Source organism: Perca flavescens, chromosome 16 (assembly GCF_004354835.1).
Source record: "Perca flavescens isolate YP-PL-M2 chromosome 16, PFLA_1.0, whole genome shotgun sequence".
Taxonomy (NCBI): Eukaryota; Metazoa; Chordata; class Actinopteri; order Perciformes; family Percidae; genus Perca; species Perca flavescens.
Window position 1 is genome coordinate 7,318,272 of NC_041346.1, and position 22,967 is coordinate 7,341,238.

Here is a 22,967-nt window from a genome sequence, read left to right on the forward strand (position 1 = left end):
GCTAATTTCCACCTGTAGTCCCTGGGCAGGTATGACAAATTTTAAAACAAAACAATTTACAATTTTAAATAGAAATATTACAAAACTATATATAAATGACATGATGTGCATAGTAATTAAGAACAAACTGTTCAGTAGAAACAGGGGCGCCATCAGCCCACTCACTCTCTCTTTCTCTCCCCTCCCAGCACGCACACTGTAAAAACTTCTGGAGCAGCTTAGGCACATTAGAGTACATTCTACTCCAGATATTCATTCATACAAGGATACACACACACACACACACACACACACACACACACGCACATTCACATTCACACTCACATACACACACACACCCACATAAATACAGTATCCTATATATGTGAACAAACTTGTTTACTCAACAACCAACTCTTTGTTAGGCATGAGAAGGTGTGAGAATTTGTACATAAAATATGTTGCGTGGGGAGGTCATTCCACTGCCTCATTGCAACACAAGAGAAAGAGGAACTCCCAAATTGGGTTTTACGTTGTGGGATGCTACACTCCCCCCTTGTAACGCTTCGAGTTGTTCGCACTGTTATTTCGGAGCAGAGTGTTACAAACCTTTTCCTTTCCTGTTCCTGTTGTAGTGGAGAATGAGAGACTGAAGAAGGACATGGCCGACCTGAAACGACAGAACAAGAGAACAGCAGAGGTAAGAGGGAACACTGGCAGACTTTATTATTCAATACGTTGAATACAGCAGTGAATCAAGACGTTTAATTGAAAGGTGAATGTTTCCGTTTCCGTACTGGCCAGCTGGTCTACGGTCAAGATAATGTTCTCCACATGTTGTAATATCAACGTTTGTAATGTTCAGAGATATTTGGCCTAATTTCCACATTTCCGTTTGGTTTACTCATTACTAGGGCTGCAATCAACAATTATTTTCTAGATAAAGTCAACAAGTTGGCAGTAGCTCAGTCCGTAGGGAGTTGGCTTGGGAACTGGAGGATTGCTGGTTCAAGACCAAAGTATGGAGTGTGGATTGGTAGCTGGAGAGATGCTAATTCACCTCCTTGCTCTTGAGCAAGACACCGTAATGACACGTATGAGTAGTTTGGTCTATAAAATGGTGACGATCAGTGTTTCCCAAAGCCCAAGATGACGTCCTCAAATGTCTTGTTTTCTCCACAACTCAAAGATGTTCAGTTTACTGTCACAGAGGAGAGAAGACACTAGAACATATTCACATTCAAGAAGTCTGGATTCAGAGAATTTTATATATATATATATATATATATATATATATATATATATATATATATATATATATATATATATATAAAAAAAAGACTAAAACTGATTTATCCATTATCAAAATAGTTGGCGACAACTAATTGGTTAATCTTTGCAGCTCTACTCATTAACTCTGTAAAGATTGTCCTAATAATGTCTACCTCCTAAATTCCAGATGTTGTTCAAAACTCACCTTGCGCACACTATTAAGCAATATAAAGCTTTGTAAGCTTAAAAAATGTCTCACCCTTTAAACGAGGTAGCAATTCCCAAATGTTTGCATAGAAATCATTTCAACTCAAGAGTCTGTCAGTGATGATGTGTGTGTGTGTGTGAGGTGCTTGTGGCCTGTGTGTCGTCCTCAGGATGGAGAGGCTGAGCTTCAGCGGCTGGCCAGTGAAATGAGAGCAGAAGCAGAGAGACACCAGAGGGAGCTAGAGACTGTCAGGCAGCAGTGCAGGAGAGAGGTGGAGGCCGCCCACAGGAAGGGCGTCCAGCAGCGTAAGACCAAACCCAACGCTCCATACACTGAGACAGTGACAGGGTTGATGTTATAGGATCTTTCTGGGAATACTTAGATTATATGTGCACAGAATAACCTCCGCAAAGCCACAGCCAAAGTCTTAATACAAGGCACAGACAGTGGATCCGATATATCCTGGAATTTATATTCAACACTTGTGGTCGCAATGTAAGCAAACGTGTGGAGCATTTCCCACTTTTTGGGTTTTTTCAGTGAAACATTATCAAAGTGACATTGTGACACTTTTTTTTTTTTTTTTTACAATATTAATAATATCAGCCTGATATCAAGTGTAAGATAAGAGCAGCAGAACAGAAATTGAATAAGAGCGATTAGAGAACATGTCTGTTTAAGATGAATATGCATTTGGCTGGGCCCTGCTGTGGTTTTATTCCCTGAGTGGAAGCTAGGCCTGGGACTATAGGCCATTTGTCCCGATTAGATTATTTCATGATGCATGGGTGCCGATTCGATTTGGATTGCGATTTCCATTTATTGCTGTTCTAAAAGTATTGCGATTCGATAGTATTGAGTATTGCGATTTATTTATTTTTGTCCTACTTTAACAGAAAAAAAAGTCTAATAATAAACTTCTAGATACAGTATAGCAATAGACATTTCTAAAAACTAATTGTTTTCTACAAAAGAATGCACATCCCGTGTCAGTCAGTTAGTCTGGCATTTATTTATTTTGTAAAGAAGTACATAACATGTATTTCCTGCATTTTCTGCTTTCTCTCTGTTTTGCTGGAAACGGATACCTTATAAACAGAAAATATTAAGGTGAATCATTGGTAAAAATAAATAACCGATTCCAGGGAAAAGAATCAACTTTAAAAATCACGATACTTGTTTGTTTATTTATATTTGGGATTTTATTTCCCCCACGTACAGTGGAAGCTAAAGATGCCGAAGGGAAGAATCTGATGGAGAGAAAGGATCTGGACCTGGAGGAGTTGAGGAAGAGGCTGAAGGAACAGGAGAGGGAGAGGCAGAGCGAGCTCCTCAAGTTACAGATGGAGGTAAACTAAAAGCTACTTCCTGGGCTTGCTGTAATGATTCTTCTGAGTACAATTTTAAAAAAAAAAAAAAAAAAAAAAAAAAAAATTAAGAAGTTACTTTTTCTGAGGTTAAGGCTTGACAAGACTGTTGTATAATAATTAGATGTACATAGGACTACTGTAGACTGACTATTGGTTTATTGATATTTATCAGCTGGTATTTAGCTCCTGCCAAAGACAGTAATATCTGTAAACAACCTCTCGACAACCAGTTTCAGCTCCTCTCTGAGCTCGTTGGTGTTTTGCTTTGTACGTTTTGGCAGTTTGGTGCAAAGTTAGCCAGAGTTCAGAGTACAGCTCAGTTGAGCCAACAGCAGCAGCAGCAGCAGCAGCAGCAACAACACGGCTCCAACCTTATTCCACAGAGCGTCTTCAAGAGGGTGAGCAGCCCACACAGCACCTTTTACATCATAGAGGTAAACTAACAAAAAGCACAAAACGAATTCAAGTGGTGATCGATCTGCAATTCAAGGCTGTGGTGTGCAGGAACGGTATAGTTGTTTTTTTCTTACCGCGGTGAAGAAGGGACGTATCACTGCAGCGTGGCGGTTAACCGCAACATAATAGCATAAGTTACAGTAGAACGACAATGGCAGGGTGCCTTAAGTGAGTGACGTCAGTCCGTGTTGTCACGCAAGGACAGCGAGCGGTAACGAGAGTAGCGCATTAGTGTCGCGCTGTGAGGGAAAGCGGGGGGGGAAAAGACATAGCAACGATGATGTAAAGTGAGTCAAGGATAAAACAACAAGCTTGAGCTTCTTTTTATCTGTTAATTCTGCCAGTAAAGTGGATGGCGTTACCCCCGAAACAACATATGTTGCAGCCATAGACTGTATTAAAAGATTGCACAGCCTTACACATGGCGGGCCGTGAGCGGTATAGGCTCTACCGTACTCTCCGGGTGAACCTGCTACCCTGGGGACCAGCGGCGCGGGGGTTTGTGGGGGGGCTGCGCTGCTGTCTGATATAGTGGCATCAGTATTAAATTCAGACCGTTTCATAACCGGGTTAAAAACTTGGTACAGTTGGTTCACACCTGATGTAGTACGGGAGTATGCAAGGACTGGATTGAGTTGCGAACACCTTTCCAAGTGGACTTTGGCACGGATCGACCAAACGTGCCTGGGTATGATACGCAATGTTTACACTAATCAAACGAACTGGACTTTGGGGTCAAGTGTACTACGATCCGGGCCCAGGTCCCTGATGCGAAAGCCCCCCCATACTGTATTATATATTCCAGATTATTTTTTTATATTTTGAATTGTCCCCTTCCGTTCAGAATTGTGTGTTGTCCTTCACATAAATGAAGACGTTTCCACCATAAATTGGTGCATAAACAAATGTGTCAGAGTGCAGGAAATGATGTGTTTGCTCAAAGATTCCTGGGGGAAGACTCAAAACCCCCCCCACTTAATATGTGTACCCCCAAAGGCCCATTCTGGTGAGGCCGGATAACCCTGATACTGTAAACCAGTTTATGCAGGAGGACAGAGTCATGAGTGTAAGTGATGTTACAGTTTGTGTCCTTGAAGTGCAAACCTCAGCCGAATCAAGGCAAATTGTATTAAATTTGACCCAGATGTCTAATTCTGTTAGAAGTGACATCAGGCTACTCCCAGCATGCCTCATCAGCTTGGTCTGAAAGACAAAAGACTGAAAAAGAAAGGTCAAAGGTGCATCCGTAGTAGGAAGTAGGAACTGAAGACTCAGACCCTGGTTCAATCACCAGTCTGGGCTAGGACTTGAACTCTGTCAACATTTGTATCACTTTTTCAACGTACTATACTATGACTTTTTAATTACTTTTTCGACATGCTATGATTTTTTTCGACAAACTGTACAATGACTTTTTAATCACTTTTTCTACATACTATACTATGGTGTATGGTGGCTCAAAGGTTAGTGCTATTCCAAACAGAACCAGCAAGTAGACAATGCAGACTCAGACAATGGTTCAATGACCAGTCTGGGCTTTGACTTTATTCGACATTTTTATCACTTTTTTCGACATACTATACTATGACTTTTTTCGACATACTATACTATGACTTTTTATTATTTTTTTATATACTGTAGTATGACATCCTATACTATGGTCCGAGGTTAGTGCTTCCCCTAAATAGAACCAATGAGTAGACACTGCAGATTCAAAAACAGTCGTAGTATAGTATGTCCAAAAAAGTGATAAATGAGTCATAGTATAGTATGTTGAAAACAGTCATAGTATAGTATGTGGAAGAAGTGATTAAAGAGTCATAGTATATATGTCGAAAAATTTTATAAAAAGTCATAGTATAGTAAGTCAACAGTCATAGTATAGTATGTCCAAAAAAGTGATAAATGAGTCATAGTATAGTATGTCGAAAACATTCATAGTACAGTATGTGGAAAAAGTGATAAATAAGTCATAATAGAGTATGTCGGAAAAAGTGATAGATGAGTAATAGTATAATAAGTCGAAAAAGGTTATAGTATGTCAAAAACAGTCGTAGTATAGTATGTCTAAAATAGTCATAGTATAGTATGTGGAAGAAGTGATAAAAGAGTCATAGTATATATGTCGAAAAATTTTATAAAAGTCATAGTATAGTAAGTCAAACAGTCATAGTATAGTATGTCCAAAAAAGTGATAAATGAGTCATAGTATAGTATATGAAAACAGTCATAGTATAGCATGTCAAAAACAGTCATAGTATAGTATGTGGAAAAAGTGATAAAAGAGTCATAGTATAGTATGTCGAAAAAAGTGATAAAACAGTCATAGTGTATTATGTGGAAAAAGTGATAAAAGAGTTATAGTATAGTATGTCAAAAAAAGTTATAAACAGTCATAGTATAGTAAGTCGAAAACAGTCATAGTATAGTATGTCCAAAGAAGTGATAAATGAGTCATAGTATAATATGTCGAAAATAGTCATAGTATAGTATGTCGAAAAATGTTATAAAAAGTCATAGTATAGTATGTCGAAAACAGTCATAGTATATTATGTCGAAAAAAGTCATAGTATACTAAGTCGAAAACAGTAATAGTATAGTATGTCCAAATATGCATAGCATAGTATGTGGAAAAAGTGATAAAAAGTCACAGTATGGTAAGTTGAATAAAGTGATAAATGATTCATAGTATAGTATGTCCAAAACATTCATAGTATAGTAAGTCGAAAAAGTGATAGTATAGTATGTCAAAAACAGTCGTAGTATAGTATGTCGAAAAAAGTGTAAAAGTCACAGCCTAGACCAGTGTCCGAGTCTGCAGGGCTTACTTGCTGGTTCTATTTACAGTAGCACTAACCACTAAACCACCAGTAGAGTAGGTTGAAAAAATAGTATAGTATGTTGAAAAAGTGATACAAATGTTGACAGAGTTAAAGTCCTAGCCCAGACTGGTGATTGAACCAGGGTCTGAGTCTTCAGTTCCTACTTGCTGGTTATAATTGGAGTAGGACTAATCTCTGAGCCACCTAATACCATAGTATAGTATGTCAAAAAAAGTCATAGTATATTATGTCGGGAAAAAGTCATAGTATAGTTTGTCGAAAAAGTGAATAAATCATGACATTTTTATCACTTTTTTTCGACATGCTATACTTTGGTGTATGGTGGCTCAGTGGTTAGTGCTACTCCAAATAGAAGTAGCAAATATCCACCGCAGTCCGGGCTAGGACTGGTGATTTTTCGAAATATTTTTCACTTTTTTGACATAGTCCATAGTTTTTACGACATGCCATTTTTTTCGACATAGTATACTATGATTTTTGATCTAATTTTTCGCCATACTTTTGTATGACTTTTTTAACATACTGAAGTATGACGTTTTTATCACTTTTTCGATATACTATGACTATTTTAATAATTTAATTTAATAATTATTACTACTATTATTACTCTGGTATTTACCAAAAAAGGCTCAGGTTGCTGCAAATGGCTGGTGTATTTAAGACAAAAAATAATAATTTATTGAATTAATCAAATATGAACATATATGTCACTGTCAGTGGCTTGTTGATCTTTATATTGTTATTTAATTTCCTATCACACACATTCATACGATTTGGTAAACTTATTGGACTTTAACTTATCATTGCACTTACACGAGCATAGCTGTCCTCAATTTAGGTCATCCTGTACGTCTCGTGTGTGTGTGTGTGTGTGTGTGTGGGGGGGGTCGGTCGCAGGGGAAATGGAGCAGCAGCCCCGCCCGCTGCAGAGAGCAGACAGTACTGAAACAGCAGCCGCTGACTTTATAGTGAAAAAACGTTCCAGCGTACATTGATGTTAAAATGTATACCGGTTGGCCTTTCGCTGTACGTTTTGTTGGTAAATGTGAGATGTTTGAGTCACATACACGTCTCGTCTTCATAACAGAAACAAGGAATGGGGCTCAGCTTTTCTTAGACATGAGTAGGGGGGGGCGCCAAGGAAAAAAGGTTGGGAAACACTGTACTCTGTACATAGTATACTATGACTATTTTTTACAAACTATACTATCACTTTTTTATCCCTTTTTTCGACACACTATACTATGAATTTTTTTCACTTTTTTTACATACCTATACTATGACTTTTTGGCATGCTATACTAGACTTTTTTAATCTTATTGGTATCATTCAATATTTCAATGAAATTCATACTCATATTCCCACTTTTCCAACTATCTTACGCAATTATGCCAGCAATCCAGTTTAGTTTTAGCAATTGAGCTTTTCAGCATTCATTAGCATTTTCTAGTTGGTAATAAAAACAATTAATAGTTCCAGCCTTAGAATTTCTTTGATTAGCAATCACTTAATAGAAAGCACACCACAGTCAAACACTAAAAGCACACAGGAAATAATGAACCCGGTGCAGCCATTCACAAGGATCACTGAATCAAAGATTTTGAGTTAGTGGTTGGTAATTCACAGGTCTTCGCTGTCAGCTGTGCTGTTTTGTTCTGAGAAATGTGTTGCAGGTCTTGTTTATAGTGCCTCCTTTCTATTGAAGTGTTTGGATTAACTGTGCCTGTTAATTCACAGAAGCTGCAGTTTTTCCAAGAAGAGAAGAACAAGGAAATTGTTGCTCTGCGTCAGAGAATCAAAGAGCTGGAAGAGAGCCAGCGTGCCGGCAGCTTCAGCGACAGCCGTCTAAAGAAGAGAAAGATCTAGTTTGTTTACAGTAGAGGCCAGAAGCTGTGGACACGTCAACTCTGCAGATGCATGAATCTCCAGACCTCCCGGGGGGTGGGGGGGGGACTTAAGTGACTTAAGTTATTTAAAGTTTCCACATTTGTATTTCAGTTTCATTTCAAAGCTGAATTTGGAGTTTAACTCTACTGCTTCTTGTGCAGTGTCATACTTGACAAGATTTGCAGTGTCATCAGGTGTTCAGTGTGCAGAGAGCACATTTAAACACAGGGCATATTCCTGTAAGACTTATATCCAATCAGACGCCTGCATGGAAGGGCAGGAGGGTGAGGCGCTGAAGTAAGAGAAGCCCACTTCTGATTAAATCAGATAGCTTGAAGCTTAAACCCATTCAGGGAGTTTGACCTGTTCATCTCCTTTCTTTCAAAGAAAACTTGTGTTGTCCTCATCTTGTCATTTTGGAAAAGCAAAGTTAAACTCTACTTCCTTTCATTTGTGTTCACGATTTCCCATTGTTTAGGAAAGTAAAAGCCTGAAAAAGCTCCGCTTCCCTCAGTAGCCTAAAACTGTTGCGTCTACCCGAATAATAAACTAGGTATCAGTTTCTTTATATCGATCAACTTTGATTTGAGTTTTTAACATAAGAGTGGAGTGTTCACTGAGAACATGAGCAGTAACTGATTGGAGCTCAAGACCCATTTCTGCAATTGATTAACATTTAAGATATGTTGGAATTTCCACACAACAAATTTTGAACTTTCTCGATGTCTTCTGACTGCAGTGTCGTCGTCGTCCCCCCCCCCACCCCCACTCGCTGTGCCTCCACTACTCCTCACAGCTGTATGAAGACGTCTCGGTGAAGTGTTGATCTCATGCTCTGTAATCTCTTTATCTGTGCTGCTCAACCTGCGTCAAGGGGAAAGACAGCTAATCTCTATGGGAACATTGGTTAACACCGTTGCATAACATTTCATCTCCACAAAAGCCAAGAGATCAACCTTTTAGTTGCAAAACACAGCCATGTCTCTCACAGAGGTGTGCTTTGCTAAACCTGCAAACCAAAGTGTTCCAGTTATACTGTACACACTGTGGCTACAAATACTTGTGCACATTTGTCATCAATTGCTTCCTTTTGGCTTCTTTTTTGCCGCCCTGAACCGATGTTGGCCATATTAAGGGATTGGCACTGACCCAAATTAAAACAGGATTAGAGTTCATGACACCACCTTAATGCGTCATCAGTGGAAGAGAGGCTGAAGATAGGAAGAAGGTGAGCTCTCACAGTAGGGGTGTTTTCACTGTCCTTTGACTTACCTGATGTCTCAAACAGACGCGCCCCCCTCCCCTCCTGTGTTCTTGCTATCAGTGTGCAGTTAGTCTGTTCCAGAGGACAGAGATGGAGACTAGGACGGCACCGTTTTGCTCAGTGTATTCAACGATTTTGCCTAAACTGTCAGACTTCAGCATGTAAGTGAAGAAACTGGGCCAAAAGAACTACTTTTTCATACCATTGCATGCAATGGATTCTACGGCTGTGTTATGATGCAAAGCAGCAATTTGGAAACTTGGTAAGAAAACAAGAATCTTGTTTTACCATATATTCTAACCATATTCTTTTTCACTCTTTTTGTTAAATGTCTCCGGCCTTTTTGTACGCATTTGAGGGTTACACGTTACTGGTATCTAGTACATTTACAGTAATATGTGTACAAACTGTTGCATAAGACATCTGAGAATTTGTATTTAATATAGTGGCGTCGTCTTAAAATTATATGGTTTTAGTGTAGCACTGGAAGGACTTGTAGAATGTTTATACTGTATGTGATGTTAAAGAAGAAATTAAAGGCAATGTTTACCTGATTATTCCCTGTTAACCTGTGTTAAGAGGATGATGATAGGGCTGCACAATGAAGTTTTTTTTTTTTTTTTTTTTTTTTTTTATCCTCTCAATATCAACTCCTGCAATAAACCCTTGCGAAAGGCTGCGACATATCGCGAAAAACACTCAATTTTTTATGTTAGTTGAAAGAAAACTTTACAATGTAACTGTCAGTCTTTTTTTCAGTGGTACCTTTTTATATTTAATGTTCAATTTGTTCAATAAAAGTGTTTGGAATGATTTCTTTGCTTAAATTCAACAGACTGTGTATTTTAGCAGAACACTGAAAGCAGCAGAAAAGCATTACTACAGTACACTTTAATATCTGTTTATGAATCGCAAGTAATATCATCGCGATATTCAATATCTCCTATATATCTCCATCCTCATATCGATATAGATGCTGCAATGATGAAGCAATGCTATGTGGTATTTCCAGTGGATTAAAAATGATATTTTTTAACATTCTGTGAGCAATTTTAGGAAAAAAGAAAGTAGCAACTGTATGTCCCAACCATGAGTGGGAAAAGACATAAAGACATCACCATGTTGTTTTTTTTTTCTTGAAGATGACCTTATCTTCAGTCCGCTGCAGAAATGCCTGGAAGCCAGTACAAGATGACAGTCACCAAGCGCCTCTACAGCCTGACGGACAGCTCCGGCGCCGGCCTAGAGGACGAGGAGGCAGACGGCCCGCCGCACCTCACCCCCCTGCAGAAGCTCACCGCCGACATGTGCAAGGACGACACGACCATCAAGGACCTGATGATCGGCCGCAGGGTGGGCTTCTACAAGGTCCGCGGGGAGATCGGCTCTGGGACCTTCTCCCGGGTCAAACTGGCTTTCCACGCTCTGACTAAAGGTAGGTGAACATGCTATCAGACTGGGTAGGACAGGGAAGGTAGATTTTTTGCAAACGACAAACATTTCGATTAAAGGTGCTCTAAGCGATGTTGGGCGACGTTACTTCTTGTTGACGTTCGAAGTGTCCCTCTTCCTCATCCCTCCCCCCTCCCTTCCACGCTTCCTGAAACAGCCATGAACGCGCGTTGTGGAAGTAGCCTACGTGCTAACGCTGCTGCGGTGATGGCTCAGCCAAATCCTTCTTGTCAGTTATTGGCTGGAACGCTGTTTGTTATGCAGCTTGTTTTTGTTGACGTTTGTGTGTTCAGGGGACAGGCAGCTCGCGGATAGTGACGAAATGTTCGCTGTCTTGTAGCCTAAAAAAAACCTGCGTTCCATCGCTTAGAGCACTTTTTAATTGCATATTACAATCCTATTAAAAAGAATGAGGTATTAAGATCTGGCGTTGATTTGTTTTCTGTCTACGGAGTAATAATTCCAGCATAAGTTGTTAGTTATTATTCTACCAGAACTCCTTGTTGGCATCTAGACGGATGTTTAATGTCTCCTCGTCCCATCATCTGTCCTCCTCGTAGACAAAGTGGCACTGAAGATCCTGGATAAGACGCGGCTGGACAGTCAGTCCCAGCGTCTGCTCTCCAAGGAGATCAGCAGCATGGAGTGCCTGCAGCACCCCAACGTGGTGTGTCTGTACGAGGTGGTGGAGACGCCGAGACGCCTTTACCTGGTGCTGGAGTACGCGGGCGGAGGGGACCTCTTCAACCAGATATTCACCCAGGGAAAACTGTCCGACAACGCCAGCAAGGTCACCTTCGCCCAGATCCTTTCTGCTATCAAATATTTGGTTAGTACCATAGAAACTTAATTGTTGTTGTTGTTTTTTTTTTCCACCAGCAAATAGGCACTGCAGACTCTGACCCTTGGTTCGATCCCCAGTCCTGGCTGGGCCTTTTTGTTTGGAGTTTGTATGTTCTTCCAGACTTTCCTTGACATACTATACCATGACTTTTTTTCACTTTTTTTTTTCATCATATACTATTCTATAGTCTGTATCCACGACGTTCCACTTCCGGGATTGCTCCGATGCCGCTGGAAATTCCGACGGATTTGGCTGTTTTCGGCCGGATGTCGGGTACTTTCCGCTTTCTCTGTGTTTGAATTCTAAACTCCGGTGGATTTCTGAGGACTATGGTTAACTGCTCCTCAGATCTCTGCAGGGTAAATCCAGACTGTCCAATCTGAGTTTTCTGTTGCACGACTAAAACAAACTTTGAACGTACACATGTTCCACCAAAACAAGTTCCTTCCCGAGGCTATTCTGCAGAGGCGCCAATTAGCACCGCCCAAGACAATTGTGATTGGTTTAAAGAAATGCCAATAAACCAGAGCGCGTTTTTCTCCCATCCCGGAATGGCCCATCCCAACCTCCTCCGCAGCACTGTGCAGGAAGGTCTGGCAATGCGAGACTAACTATACTATGACTTTTTTTTTCCGACATACTATTCTATGACTTTACTAGACATTTTTCAAGGCACACCTGGCTAAAACAGCAGCAGTCTCAGTTTTATAATTTCGAGTGATTTTCTATCAGTAGAGATTAGGTCTCTGGACTGGACTGGTTTAAAATATGTCCGATCACTTGTGTTTTATGGCCTCCATTATAATTTCAATCAGTCACTGTTATCAAGCTGTACAGTCCACGAAAGCCCAGGATCTTAGCAATTTAGCTGATAAGTAAGAGGTTATCATAATCAATAGAAATGATGGCCAAGACTGTCAAATTACGATCCGGGTTAAAATCGAGAGGTGAAGCCCCTCCCCTTCCGGTGGACCCATGGGACCTCATTTAAAAAAAAAAAAAAAAAAGAATATAGGTACGGTAAGTAGTAAACGACGAGAGACGAAACATTTGTTCATGTCGTTTGAATCGTGCCATGAATTACACATATGTTTGTCAACTTAAAATATAATTTTGCAAGGGAAGAAAGTCAGTTTGTTGTAGGTTTGTCGTGGTACCACTTGGGTTTTGTATGAAATGGCTCAGTGGACTACGTCACCTTGCTTTCTGCTCGGCTTGCTCGCTCTTTAGCTAGCTTAGCTATGTTCCACAGCACATGTAACGTCCATCTCACCTGCTGGGTTTTATCCAGCGACTCTTTATCGGCCAGAAAAGCAAAGATGTCCGCTGCTGGTGTGATTAACGTTAACATCCCGACACAAAACACACAGGCATCGTAGCTTTGGCCAGATGTCGCTCATGCGACCTTACAGCGGCTTTACGACAAACTAAGCCTTTCCTGACTTGCCGATTTATTTATTTAGTTATTTAAAATTGACAAACATTGCACGTGTTATTCATGGCTCAAGTCAAACGGGATCAAATCATTATGGGTCTCTCCCTGTTCACTAACGTTTACGTTTTTTCCCGAAAAAATGTCCCATGGCGGTCCACCGGAAGGGGAAGAACTTTGCCTCTCTAGTAGGGCTGGGCGATACGGAGTAAATCAGATATCACGATATTCCTGACCAAATACCTCGATATCGATATTGCGGCAATATTCTAGGGTTGAAAATTGGTGCTTTAACAAAATATCTTAGATTTTAGATAAATAATCATCTGTAATGTGGCTATAATGTGGGGAAAAGGCAAATAATAGAACAGCTAGGACAGTCTGGTAAGTTCAGAAAAGTACATCACTTTACTGTAACGCAGCCTTTAAAACCAGTTGTCATATTACACTTATGTAATATCACGATACCCAAAATCTAAGACTATCTAGTTTCATATCACGATATCGATATAATATCGACATATTGCCCCGCCCTAATTCTCTTGACACAGAAAATCTGTCATGTCCGATTTGTTTGATGTTTAGAAATCTCCAACCGGCTCGTGTGTGTTTTGCTGTGCAGCACGACAACAGCATCATTCACCGGGACCTGAAGGCCGAGAACGTTCTGATCAGCTGCAGCGGCTGCGTGAAGGTGGCCGACTTTGGATTCAGCACGCGGCTCTCGAACCGCAACGACACCCTCGACACCTTCTGTGGCTCGCCGCCCTACGCCGCCCCAGAGCTCTTCAGGGACGAGTGCTACCTGGGTCCCCCGGTGGACGTGTGGGCCATGGGGGTGCTGCTTTTCTTCATGGTGACCGGAACTATGCCGTTCCGCGCCGAGACCCTGGGCAAGCTGCGGCGCTGCATCCTGGAGTGCGCCTACACCGTCCCCCCCTGGGTCCCCGGCCCCTGCCAGAGGCTCATCAAGGGAATCTTGAAGGCGGTCCCCGCCGAGCGCTACGCCGTCGACCAGATGCTGGGCTGCGATTGGCTCCTCCCTGTGGAGTTTCCCTGGTCGCTGGTGCCGCCCGAGCCGGCGAGCCCCCAGCAGAGCCTGCTGGACTCGGAGCGCGAGGACCTGGAGGAGGAGGTCCGGAGCGCGCTGGAGGAGCTCGGCTTCAGCGCGGCGCACCGGTGGAACGACCTGCCCAAAGAAAGCCGCAGCCCCGTCACCGGCGTTTATCGAATCCTGCTGCGCCGAGCCCAAAGGAGGAGGGGCAGCGACAGTCCCCCCGTGGTCCGGGGGATGGTGAGGGACCCCAAGAGGGAGGGGCTCCGGGCCTACAGGGGCCTCAGACACACCTCCAAGTTTTGTGTGCTTTCATGAAAGAGTGGTGGAGACGCTTCAGCACAGTTTTTATACACTTTTTTTTTTTATACAAACTTACGTTTTTTTATTTTACTTTTTTTTTTTTTTTTTACAGGAAAGTGTAGTTTTTACTGAAACATATTTTTTTACAAGTTTGTAGCATTTCATAAATGTGTTTGACTTCCTTCAGTGCAACTTTTTGGGATAACCTAAGGTATACAGGTATGTACTCTATGTTAAAGTGCCTGATGAAATTAAACAAAAGTAAAAGTTGTGAAAGAATCCATGCTTTTTCCTTCTCATTTGAATGGTTTTGAGATGCCTGATGACAGGCCCAGATTGGCCATCGGGAGCCCCGGTGGCCCCAGCAACCTAAGGAATCCATTGGTTCCAATCATGCCATGCTAGGAAAATGGCTAAATAACACTCCAAAGTTTGGCGAGGGAAAAACTGGCAATGCCAACATTTAAAAGGGGTCCCTTACACTCTTACCTCAGGATATCTGAATGAAGTCTTCCCTTAACATAAATGCCCACTTCCTGCTAATCCCATGCAGTTTGAAGCCAAAATCATGCCGTTTTTCTCATGCTGTTTAAATGTGATATTTTTGCCTTTTCTAAAACGCTGTATTCAATCACAGAAAAATGCAATTCTAGCAGAAATCTCCAAATGTCAAAAGTGTTTTCATGGTAAAATCTCAGCATGGATTTTTCTAAAGGTCTTGGTGTCTTAAGGTGGTGTTTTGTAGACATCTCTGACCATTTTATCAATTCTCGAGTGGTCAAAATGGTTATATTTTGCAATGATATCAACCTAAAATCTTAAAAAAAATAACTTTGGAGATTTAAGCATGAAAATGGCCATCATACGAGTAATCAGAAAGAGGTCACACATACGTGGGATAGACTGCTGTTAAGAATTGTTATCCCAGTCGGGCCCTGCCTGAAGAGCTGAAAGTATCCAGTGTTTTTAAAGAAGAAAAGCTCTGTTAAGAAACAACTTGTGTTTCCTTGGGACCTCTCAGATATATAAAATAATCACAAATGCTCTTGACAAGCTCCCACAGCCAAACAGCATAAAAAAACAATTAGTTTACAATGATATCAAACGGAGAACGTGCATTCCTAATGGTCAATGTTATGTGCAATGGACCTATTTCACGGCAGACATGTTGACATGTCATGGTAGGAAAAGCACAGGTGTATTCAAAACCATTAATGATGGCTGCATTCCACTTAGGAGAGGTCCTGGTGTTGTGCATGCTGACTCACTGAAATAGCTTACTGGAACACTTGATGGAACTGAGCCATCGTTAAGGTTATCAATTTCACCTGTGCTTTTTTTCACGTCTGCTGTGAAAAAGTCTGTGAAAAAGGTCCATTAGTTTAAAATGATATCAAACAGAGAACCTGCATTGCTAATGATGAATCTTCTGTTCAATAACTCTTTCATGCAAAACACCTGATTTTGCCTTTTCAATCCTTTGGGGTGCACAGAGGTGGAGGGGGTAGTAACATTGTATGCTTGTTACACTCAAACAAATCCTGTCTCTTGGAAGGTGAAAATACTCCTATTGTTAATGAAAAACCAAATAGTGGGGAGTGCGTGGTGTAAAAAAAAAAGTGATGTGTCACGCAGCTGTCTGTCCTTGTTGAGGCGCCGAGCAGGTGGTTGCCCACTGCACCCAAACACGGCTCAGCTCGCGTCTTTGTGCCTTGTTTGCCAAAGTTTCACTAAGTGCCTGCCAGTAAATAACAGTCCCGACAGCAGCTGGCAGGACACCAGACGATAGTCGGGACCCCTTTCTCTCTCTCTCTCCCACCCCAGCTCCACAACCGGCCCAAACCAGCCAGACCCAAGCCCCGGCTGCTGCCCCACCCCTCCGGTTGAGGCTTGATGGGATACAGCCCGTTCTCTTAATACATCCATGGATACAGCTAGGGCGACGACAGTTAGGGCTACGTTTAGTCACCAAAACGACTCCCGAGGAACGAACGCGCGTTTCCTGGCTGAAAGTATTAAGATATCTAGGGTTCCGCCATCCATTCCGACAGTGGCGGCACTTCCATTGTTTTCAAACGTCCCACGACTTCCAACATGTTTTGTTTCCATTAGGGGTTAGGGTTAGGGAATAGCAGTATGTCGGAGTGGCAGCATGTAACCAAGAATATATATAATATATATATATATATATATATATATATATATATATATATATATATATATATATATATATATATATATATATATATATATATATATATATATATATATATATATATATATATATATATATATATATATATATATATATATTAGCCTAGATTTAGAAAGATTTTGTGTAATTTTGCCTAACTTCCGGCCGTAGCTGTAACCCTTCTAGCGACAACCCCCTCTGGCACTGGCAAACTGAGTGACCCCCCCCCGGCTCCTCCCAGCTCTGCCCTAGCCGACCCCCACCTGCAGGAAGCGGCAGATGGCGCGGCGTGGCCGCGGAGACATCTGCAGGCCGAACAATAGGCGCTGTGTGCGGACCGCTGGAGCTGATAGGCCCGGAGCGGAGCTATTGTGCGCGGCGCCATACACATGCAGATGAGGGTCTGCTGGAAGAGGGACGCAAAGGGAGTTTTTTTTTTTTTTTTTTTTTTTTTTTGCACGAACAGCCAGCAGATGACAAGCCTTAGCGCCTCCCATGCAAATCTGCTGAGTTTAAAACTTTTGTTTAGATTTTTTTCTTTTTATAACCACCCTTTCCCTCCCTCCCTCCCTCCCTCCTCTCCTCTCTGACCCCCTCATCACCTCGTCCATCCAAACACACACACAATACACCCAGCTCACCATAACAACCCAGCTTTGCAAGAGAAAGTAAAAAAAAAAAAAAAAACAGACATGTTATCATTATTTATTTTTTTATTTAGCATTTTCCACTTACAATTTCAAACTGCTTTGTTTCAGACATTGCTCCAACAGTATTTGGAACATCCAGAGTTAAATATTTTTCATTTGCTTTACATGGCTGTCTTCAGTACAAAAGTAAATGTTCATAAGACAATCTTAACAAATTCTCATAATTTTTAACATTAGCTTCATTTAGCCATTCTCTAAAGTGAAACCTTTAGAGAATAAACTTTTTGTTTTCCAATGTTTTAAGTTTTAGAATAATATTTGTAATTGTTACATTTTCTAAAGTGAAACCTTTAGAGAATAAACTTTTTTGCAATGTTTTTTTTTTTTTTTTTACGTTTTCGAATATTATTTGTCATTGTTAAATTTCTAAAGTGAAACCTTTAGAGAATTAAGACAATTCTGGAAAGTGGGAAACATTTCCGCTGTTTGCAACTGTTGTCGTGTTGCTCAGCGATAAGAGGACGCCTTTAAAAAAAGTCCCTTTTTTTAAGAACGCCTCTGTCTCAGCACCGCTTCTTCTCCTGCTGCGCGTGCTTCGGGGTGCGACGTTTGCTCTGCTGTTTGGGGGGAACCCTCCCTCAGGACGCATAACTCGCATCTCCTTCCTCTCCAAACCTCATCCGCACAAAGAATGAGGGTCGATGCGTCGCTCTCGTGGCATACCTGACTCTCGTTCACATAAAGAATGAGAGCCATCTTGGCATGGAAGGGACGAGAGGCGACGGGTTCACGGGGGGCCCCCCTGGGGCCGGCGCCGTGCTGCCTGGACGGAAATCCTCCTCAGGAGTGTCCAGGGATGGGTAGAAACAGACTCGACCTGTTCGTCAGGATGAGTATTTCCAGATGAGAAGCTTTACAGCATCTGAGCAAAAAACGAAGATCAGCCGAGGGGCCCCCGATCAACGCTCGGGGAGGCTGATCTCAGGAACCCAGTCGTTCAGACGCCGGCTCTCCTCGCAGAACAGGTGCAGCTTCTCCAGAGCAGGGTCCTCCCAAGACCCGTCAGCTGGGTTCTGTTCACACATGGGGGGGAGGAAAGAGGCTTTAGTCACACAGTTCTGTCAGAAAGCATCACATAGAAACCCCCTTTTTCTGAAGTGATTTTAGAGTGGCCTAAAGTGTGTTATCTGAGCTCCACGTACCGTGATGAGGACGCAGTGGGCGTCTTCGAGCGGCACCGCCTTGTCGCCGACGATCTCGGCCAGACGCTGCACGTCGCTCACTCGGACGATGCTGATGTCGTTGTCGAAGCAGAAGGACTGGATGAGGGTGAAGTGGATCTGCAGGGCGATGTCGCACTGGAACTCCTCGTCCATGGCCAGGACGCAGAAAGACACGCTGTCCGGGTCACTGTGGAGACAATAAGAGAAGAACCAATGAGATTTCGTCCCAAAATGGATCCAAACTAGCTGACGTGATTGACTGATAATGCAGTGAGCTGTACATCTTCAGCTGAGACTGTCGTACTTACAGATTCATAACTTTTGCGCACTCGTAGACACCGACGGTGACGGAGTCGTTGTCTTTAGCGGACACCAGGACCTCCTCCAGGGCTTGGCCGGTGCACTGGGCACGTTCGGCGGTTTTCTGGATCAGAACTTCCTCGAGAGTCATGATGAAGATGAAGAGGATGAAGATATTCCGCAAAGGGAGAGCTACAGAAACGTTTGGTCAGAGAGTAGAAATCCGAAAGGGAGCAGAGTGCTTTCAGATCTGCAGCCTCTCTCTTTTTATACTCTCCAGCTCGTGCGGCGCAGTGAAAGCTGCCGCGCCCTGATTGGCTCACGCTGAATGGTGTATTGGTATGATAATGCTATTGTCACACTCCGGCTCGTGGCAGATTGATGGGGGTCATCGAGCCGCGCACGCCCCCCCTCCCCCATCTGAGCGCACTTAGCAGCCTGGGCCTGAAAACTAAAAATAGCTTCATTAAAAAAACAAAGTTTGATCACTCTGCAGAACTTGATGCAAATGAGAGAAAACACAGCCAGCCGGTGATTCGAATTGCATGCATGTGACGCTGAACATCAAGTGCACTTTCGCATGCATTTAAAAGAACTCTTAAAACGCACAAAAGCTTATTGTTGTTCTTGGAAACGCAAAAAAACCCCCCGATTTATAGACTAGTTTTAGCCTCATTTTAAAGTCACATTTTAAACTTCAACACATTAAATATGAACCAAACCGAAAGAAAACTTAACAAACTCTTTCAAACTTTCTTGCATTTGAGGTTTTTGGGGACAGTATTCCAGCTGCAGCATGGAGAAAGTGTGACTGGCCCCCTTCCCCCTCCAGCAGAGAGAAAGGGCAGGTGGATGATGCCATCTGTGGACTAGAGGCTGGCCATAAAAAACGGCCCCATTGTGCGCACAGAAGCCCTCTATTATCGCAGTCCCCCCCATACAAATGCAAATGTCCAGCGCGTGCCAGAACGCTGTGCGTGCTGCGCAATCTGCGCTGCTGGACCATGCTGACCCACGTGGCCGTCGTCAGCTGTCCAGAAAGTCCTTTCTCGTTTTTTTTTATTTATTTACTCTGGGGAGTTCAGGGGCCACACGCACTGAATTCTATAGGGACAACTTGTTTATAGAAAGGTTGATTGCACATGTGTTCGTTATTTGGTGTGTAGATGCAGCAAATGGTCTTCTGTGAATTTCATTTAAAGCTATTTCTGACAACTTTGTGTTCATTTTTCAGTCACTTTTACGCACGACGAAACTTTTACGCACTGCTCTGTTTGGTTCTATTCAGTGTGGTTTAGTGGTGTAGTATTTAGGGTGTAGATCGACTAAATGTATGTGCCTTTAAATAAACTATTGTTTCTGACACTCTATTCATTTCCGATCACTTTTACGCACGACGAAACTTTTACGCACGGCTCTCGGTTCCACTGGCAGAGCAGTAGTGTGTCCCTAACAGCTCGTGCTGTCTCTAGTTTCTCTGCATAATAATTCCAAACCCATCTTGCATCAGGTCAGGCCTGCTGCCACTGCTGCGTAAACAGAGGATTGAAGGGGTGGGGGGGGGGGGGCTCGAGTGGAGAGGCTGTGCAGGAGACACAGGTTGGCGGTGATTGATTCAGCGCTATTGTTCTGCAGAAGGCAGAGCGGCAGATGGAGTACTGTCACTGCGAGGGGGGGACCCCCCCCTCCTCTCCTCTCTCCTAAACACCAGGTCAAGCGCGACCCCATCTTTTGTCTACAAGTCTCCACATTCGCCGCTCTGTTGTCTGAGTTTTGATTACATTTGAATGCCAAAGGGAAGAGCTTATGGTCGAAACTTTTGACAATGAAAAGCGTTATCTCCAAAAGATGGCATGATGGCAGACCTTTGAAATCATTTTCAGTTCGAGCAGTGGCCTAAACGTGCGCAACAATGCCGAATGTGGGCTTTGTCCCAGAACAAAAGTCTTATCTGTGCATTGCTGCAGCAACAACATCATTTGTTGATTTTCTACGTCGCTTTCAGTTTCTGTCCACGTGCTGCAAAGTCATCAGCTGGCCGAGAAGGCTTCTTACATTCGGGCCAAAGTTTGGTTTGCATGCAGCTGATGCAGACCCCAAACCCTGAGCTGTATTAAGAAGGATCAGCTTGCATGGCCACAGGCCAGGCGCGTGCAAATCGATACCGACCCATTGTTGCTGAAGCACATCTGCCAGACGGAGACCTCCCCGGCAGCGCGCGACAGGTGTTGGTGCTCAAAGCTCTTTTTTTTTTTTTTTTTTTCTGGTGACCTGCGGCGAGAAGCTCTGGATCTCTCTGTAAGGGTAGAAAGCTGCAGGATCAGATGCTTAGATTTGGCTTTGTGGTGTGTGCAAACATGACTCGAGTTTAGAGGAAATAGGCGAGTAGTTTAGTACATTGTTATAACCCTTATTTATTCAGGGTAGGGGCATTGGCAATGAGGCCCTGGTTACAGAACATATACAACATAATAAAAACAATCCCCAAATGACAGTAAATAATATTTTCATTAAAAAGTAATATGATCACAAAACAATACCAACATTAGGCCTACAATATGTAAAAAAAAAAAAAAAAAAAAGATGTATAACAAGTACAAAATGATATATATAGCCTAATATTTTTAATTCGTCAAATACGTGTTTTTGAGCCATAACACACGCAGTGAAAGTGAGTTAGCTCACGGATTTTGTTTTTACCTCAAAACTTTTGTTAATTTCTAGCGGATTGAAAAACTGCCATGTCGCCTAGCAGGTGCTGTCTGACCATATCTATGTGTCTGACTTCCTTTGTCCCCCCCTCCCTCCCTCCCTTCCCTTCACCTTCCCCCCAGGGACAGATGGTGTCTCTCGGTTGCCATGGAGAGTGATGCGCACAGAGAGATAAAGCGCGCAGGCATCTCCAGATGCCACGCGCCGAAAGTGAGGACCGGCTTTAGGCATGCAAAGCAGCGGCGCGTGCCACTGCCCAATCTACAAAAAAACTTTAAAAAAACCAAACCGTGCGTGCACTGAAATTCGTCATGAGTTATAAAAGTCTGTCTGACATCCATGATGCAATTAAGATGGTTGCTATCTTTAGCATTATGACACATAAAGCAGTACCAAACTGCAGGTACCAACCACCGAATTTACCAAATCTCCAAAATGTTATTTTTATTCTTACGCTCCTATGGCAGATGATCTGGAAAAAGTGGCCTTTCCAAAAATTCTTTAACTTTGTTAGAGGCATTTGAAGGCCAGTGTTTTTGCCAATTATAGCGGACCATGTGTACTGTGTGTGCATGCTGTTTAACATTCTGAAAATATTTCTCCAGGTAGCCTTGGTTTCCATTACACTACGGGGACATTCAGAGGTCAAATTGGACCAACTTTAACCTTATGCTGCGTTCCAGGACCCGTAACTCGGGTTTTCACAACCTTCTACCGGTGAAAGTGCCCGGGAACGGCAGTCAAACCCGTAACTTACTCCCCGTGAACTGGTACCAGATGGTTGTGCTCCCAGTTACAGTTTTTGACGTCACACACACATAAACAACAATGGCGACCCCCTGTTGATGCTGTACAGACACCGGTGACTAACGGTGAGAAATAGAAATAAACAGACATAAATAGGCAACGGAAAGTAATTCCGCACATTGTAATCAAAACAATACACATACGAGTATGTACCACTATAGGTTATGTTTATTAAATGAAGCCCAAAATATATCGCCGACTAGAAATCGCTAGTATCAGCTAGCTAACGTCAACGGTATTTTTCATTTTCATTTCATTTTATTGTTTATTTTTTACAGGGACAATGCACAATAAGAGTAATTGCAGCAGAGTTAGCTTATAGCTAGTTTACTTCTGCTGTCCCTGGGCAGGTAAACGTAAACGGTACGTAGCCGCTACAACTGTAAGTAGCCGCTAGCTAACGCTAATGCTAACGCTAATGCTAACGCTAATGCTAACGCTAATGCTAACGCTAATGCTAACGCTAGCTAACCCTAACGCTAACGCTAGCTAGAAGGGTTTGTTTGTGGTGACCATAGACCCGTTGCTCTGGAGGGAGACCAGTGAAGGCTATTAGAAGCACTTTTCCGGTGATCTCTTCCTTTACTGCGCAGCCTCCAACTGACAGAGACAACATAAATGTGACGTGAGCAACGTGTCTGAAAGTTGTAAGTCTTCTGGTAGCTGTGACAAGAGAAATCTCAATCATTTCCAATCTTATAGAGACGGAGAGCGTAG

General features: G+C 42.5%; 3 protein-coding genes across 8 annotated transcripts in view; 2 read left to right on the forward strand and 1 right to left on the reverse strand.

Annotated features, from left to right (window-relative positions):
• Positions 1-10,092, forward strand: part of ccdc152 (coiled-coil domain containing 152) — a 17,969-nt gene extending 7,877 nt beyond the window's left edge. For 3 of the 4 annotated variants that reach the window (XM_028602470.1, XM_028602471.1, XM_028602467.1), the window contains exons 4-8: positions 615-679; positions 1,629-1,764; positions 2,681-2,808; positions 3,111-3,263; positions 7,866-10,092. In XM_028602470.1, coding sequence (XP_028458271.1) covers positions 615-679; positions 1,629-1,764; positions 2,681-2,808; positions 3,111-3,263; positions 7,866-7,994 — 611 coding nt within the window. In that variant the 3' untranslated portion in view covers positions 7,995-10,092. The remainder of the gene's footprint in view (positions 1-614; positions 680-1,628; positions 1,765-2,680; positions 2,809-3,110; positions 3,264-7,865) is intronic. The other variant, XM_028602469.1, reaches the window with a different exon arrangement.
• nim1kb (NIM1 serine/threonine protein kinase) lies at positions 9,468-14,645 on the forward strand. Of its 3 annotated transcripts, XM_028602465.1 has the most exons (4): positions 9,468-9,541; positions 10,422-10,714; positions 11,292-11,560; positions 13,593-14,645. In XM_028602465.1, the coding sequence occupies exons 2-4, from the start codon at positions 10,450-10,452 to the stop codon at positions 14,484-14,486; spliced, it is 1,428 nt and encodes a 475-aa protein (XP_028458266.1). In that variant the 5' UTR covers positions 9,468-9,541; positions 10,422-10,449; the 3' UTR covers positions 14,487-14,645. The 3 variants fall into 3 exon arrangements, with proteins under 3 accessions (XP_028458266.1, XP_028458265.1, XP_028458267.1); XM_028602464.1 differs by lacking the exon at positions 9,468-9,541 and having other exon boundaries at positions 10,177-10,714; XM_028602466.1 differs by lacking the exon at positions 9,468-9,541 and having other exon boundaries at positions 10,177-10,714; positions 13,630-14,477.
• Positions 14,646-17,864: 3,219 nt separating this feature from the next.
• LOC114570772 (growth arrest and DNA damage-inducible protein GADD45 gamma-like) lies at positions 17,865-19,027 on the reverse strand. Its single transcript, XM_028601319.1, has 3 exons — positions 18,740-19,027; positions 18,411-18,618; positions 17,865-18,281 (listed from the first exon to the last, which is right to left on the reverse strand). Exons 1-3 carry the CDS (start codon positions 18,880-18,882, stop codon positions 18,168-18,170), a joined length of 465 nt encoding a protein of 154 aa, XP_028457120.1. The 5' UTR covers positions 18,883-19,027; the 3' UTR covers positions 17,865-18,167.
• Between the last annotated feature and the right edge of the window lie 3,940 nt (positions 19,028-22,967).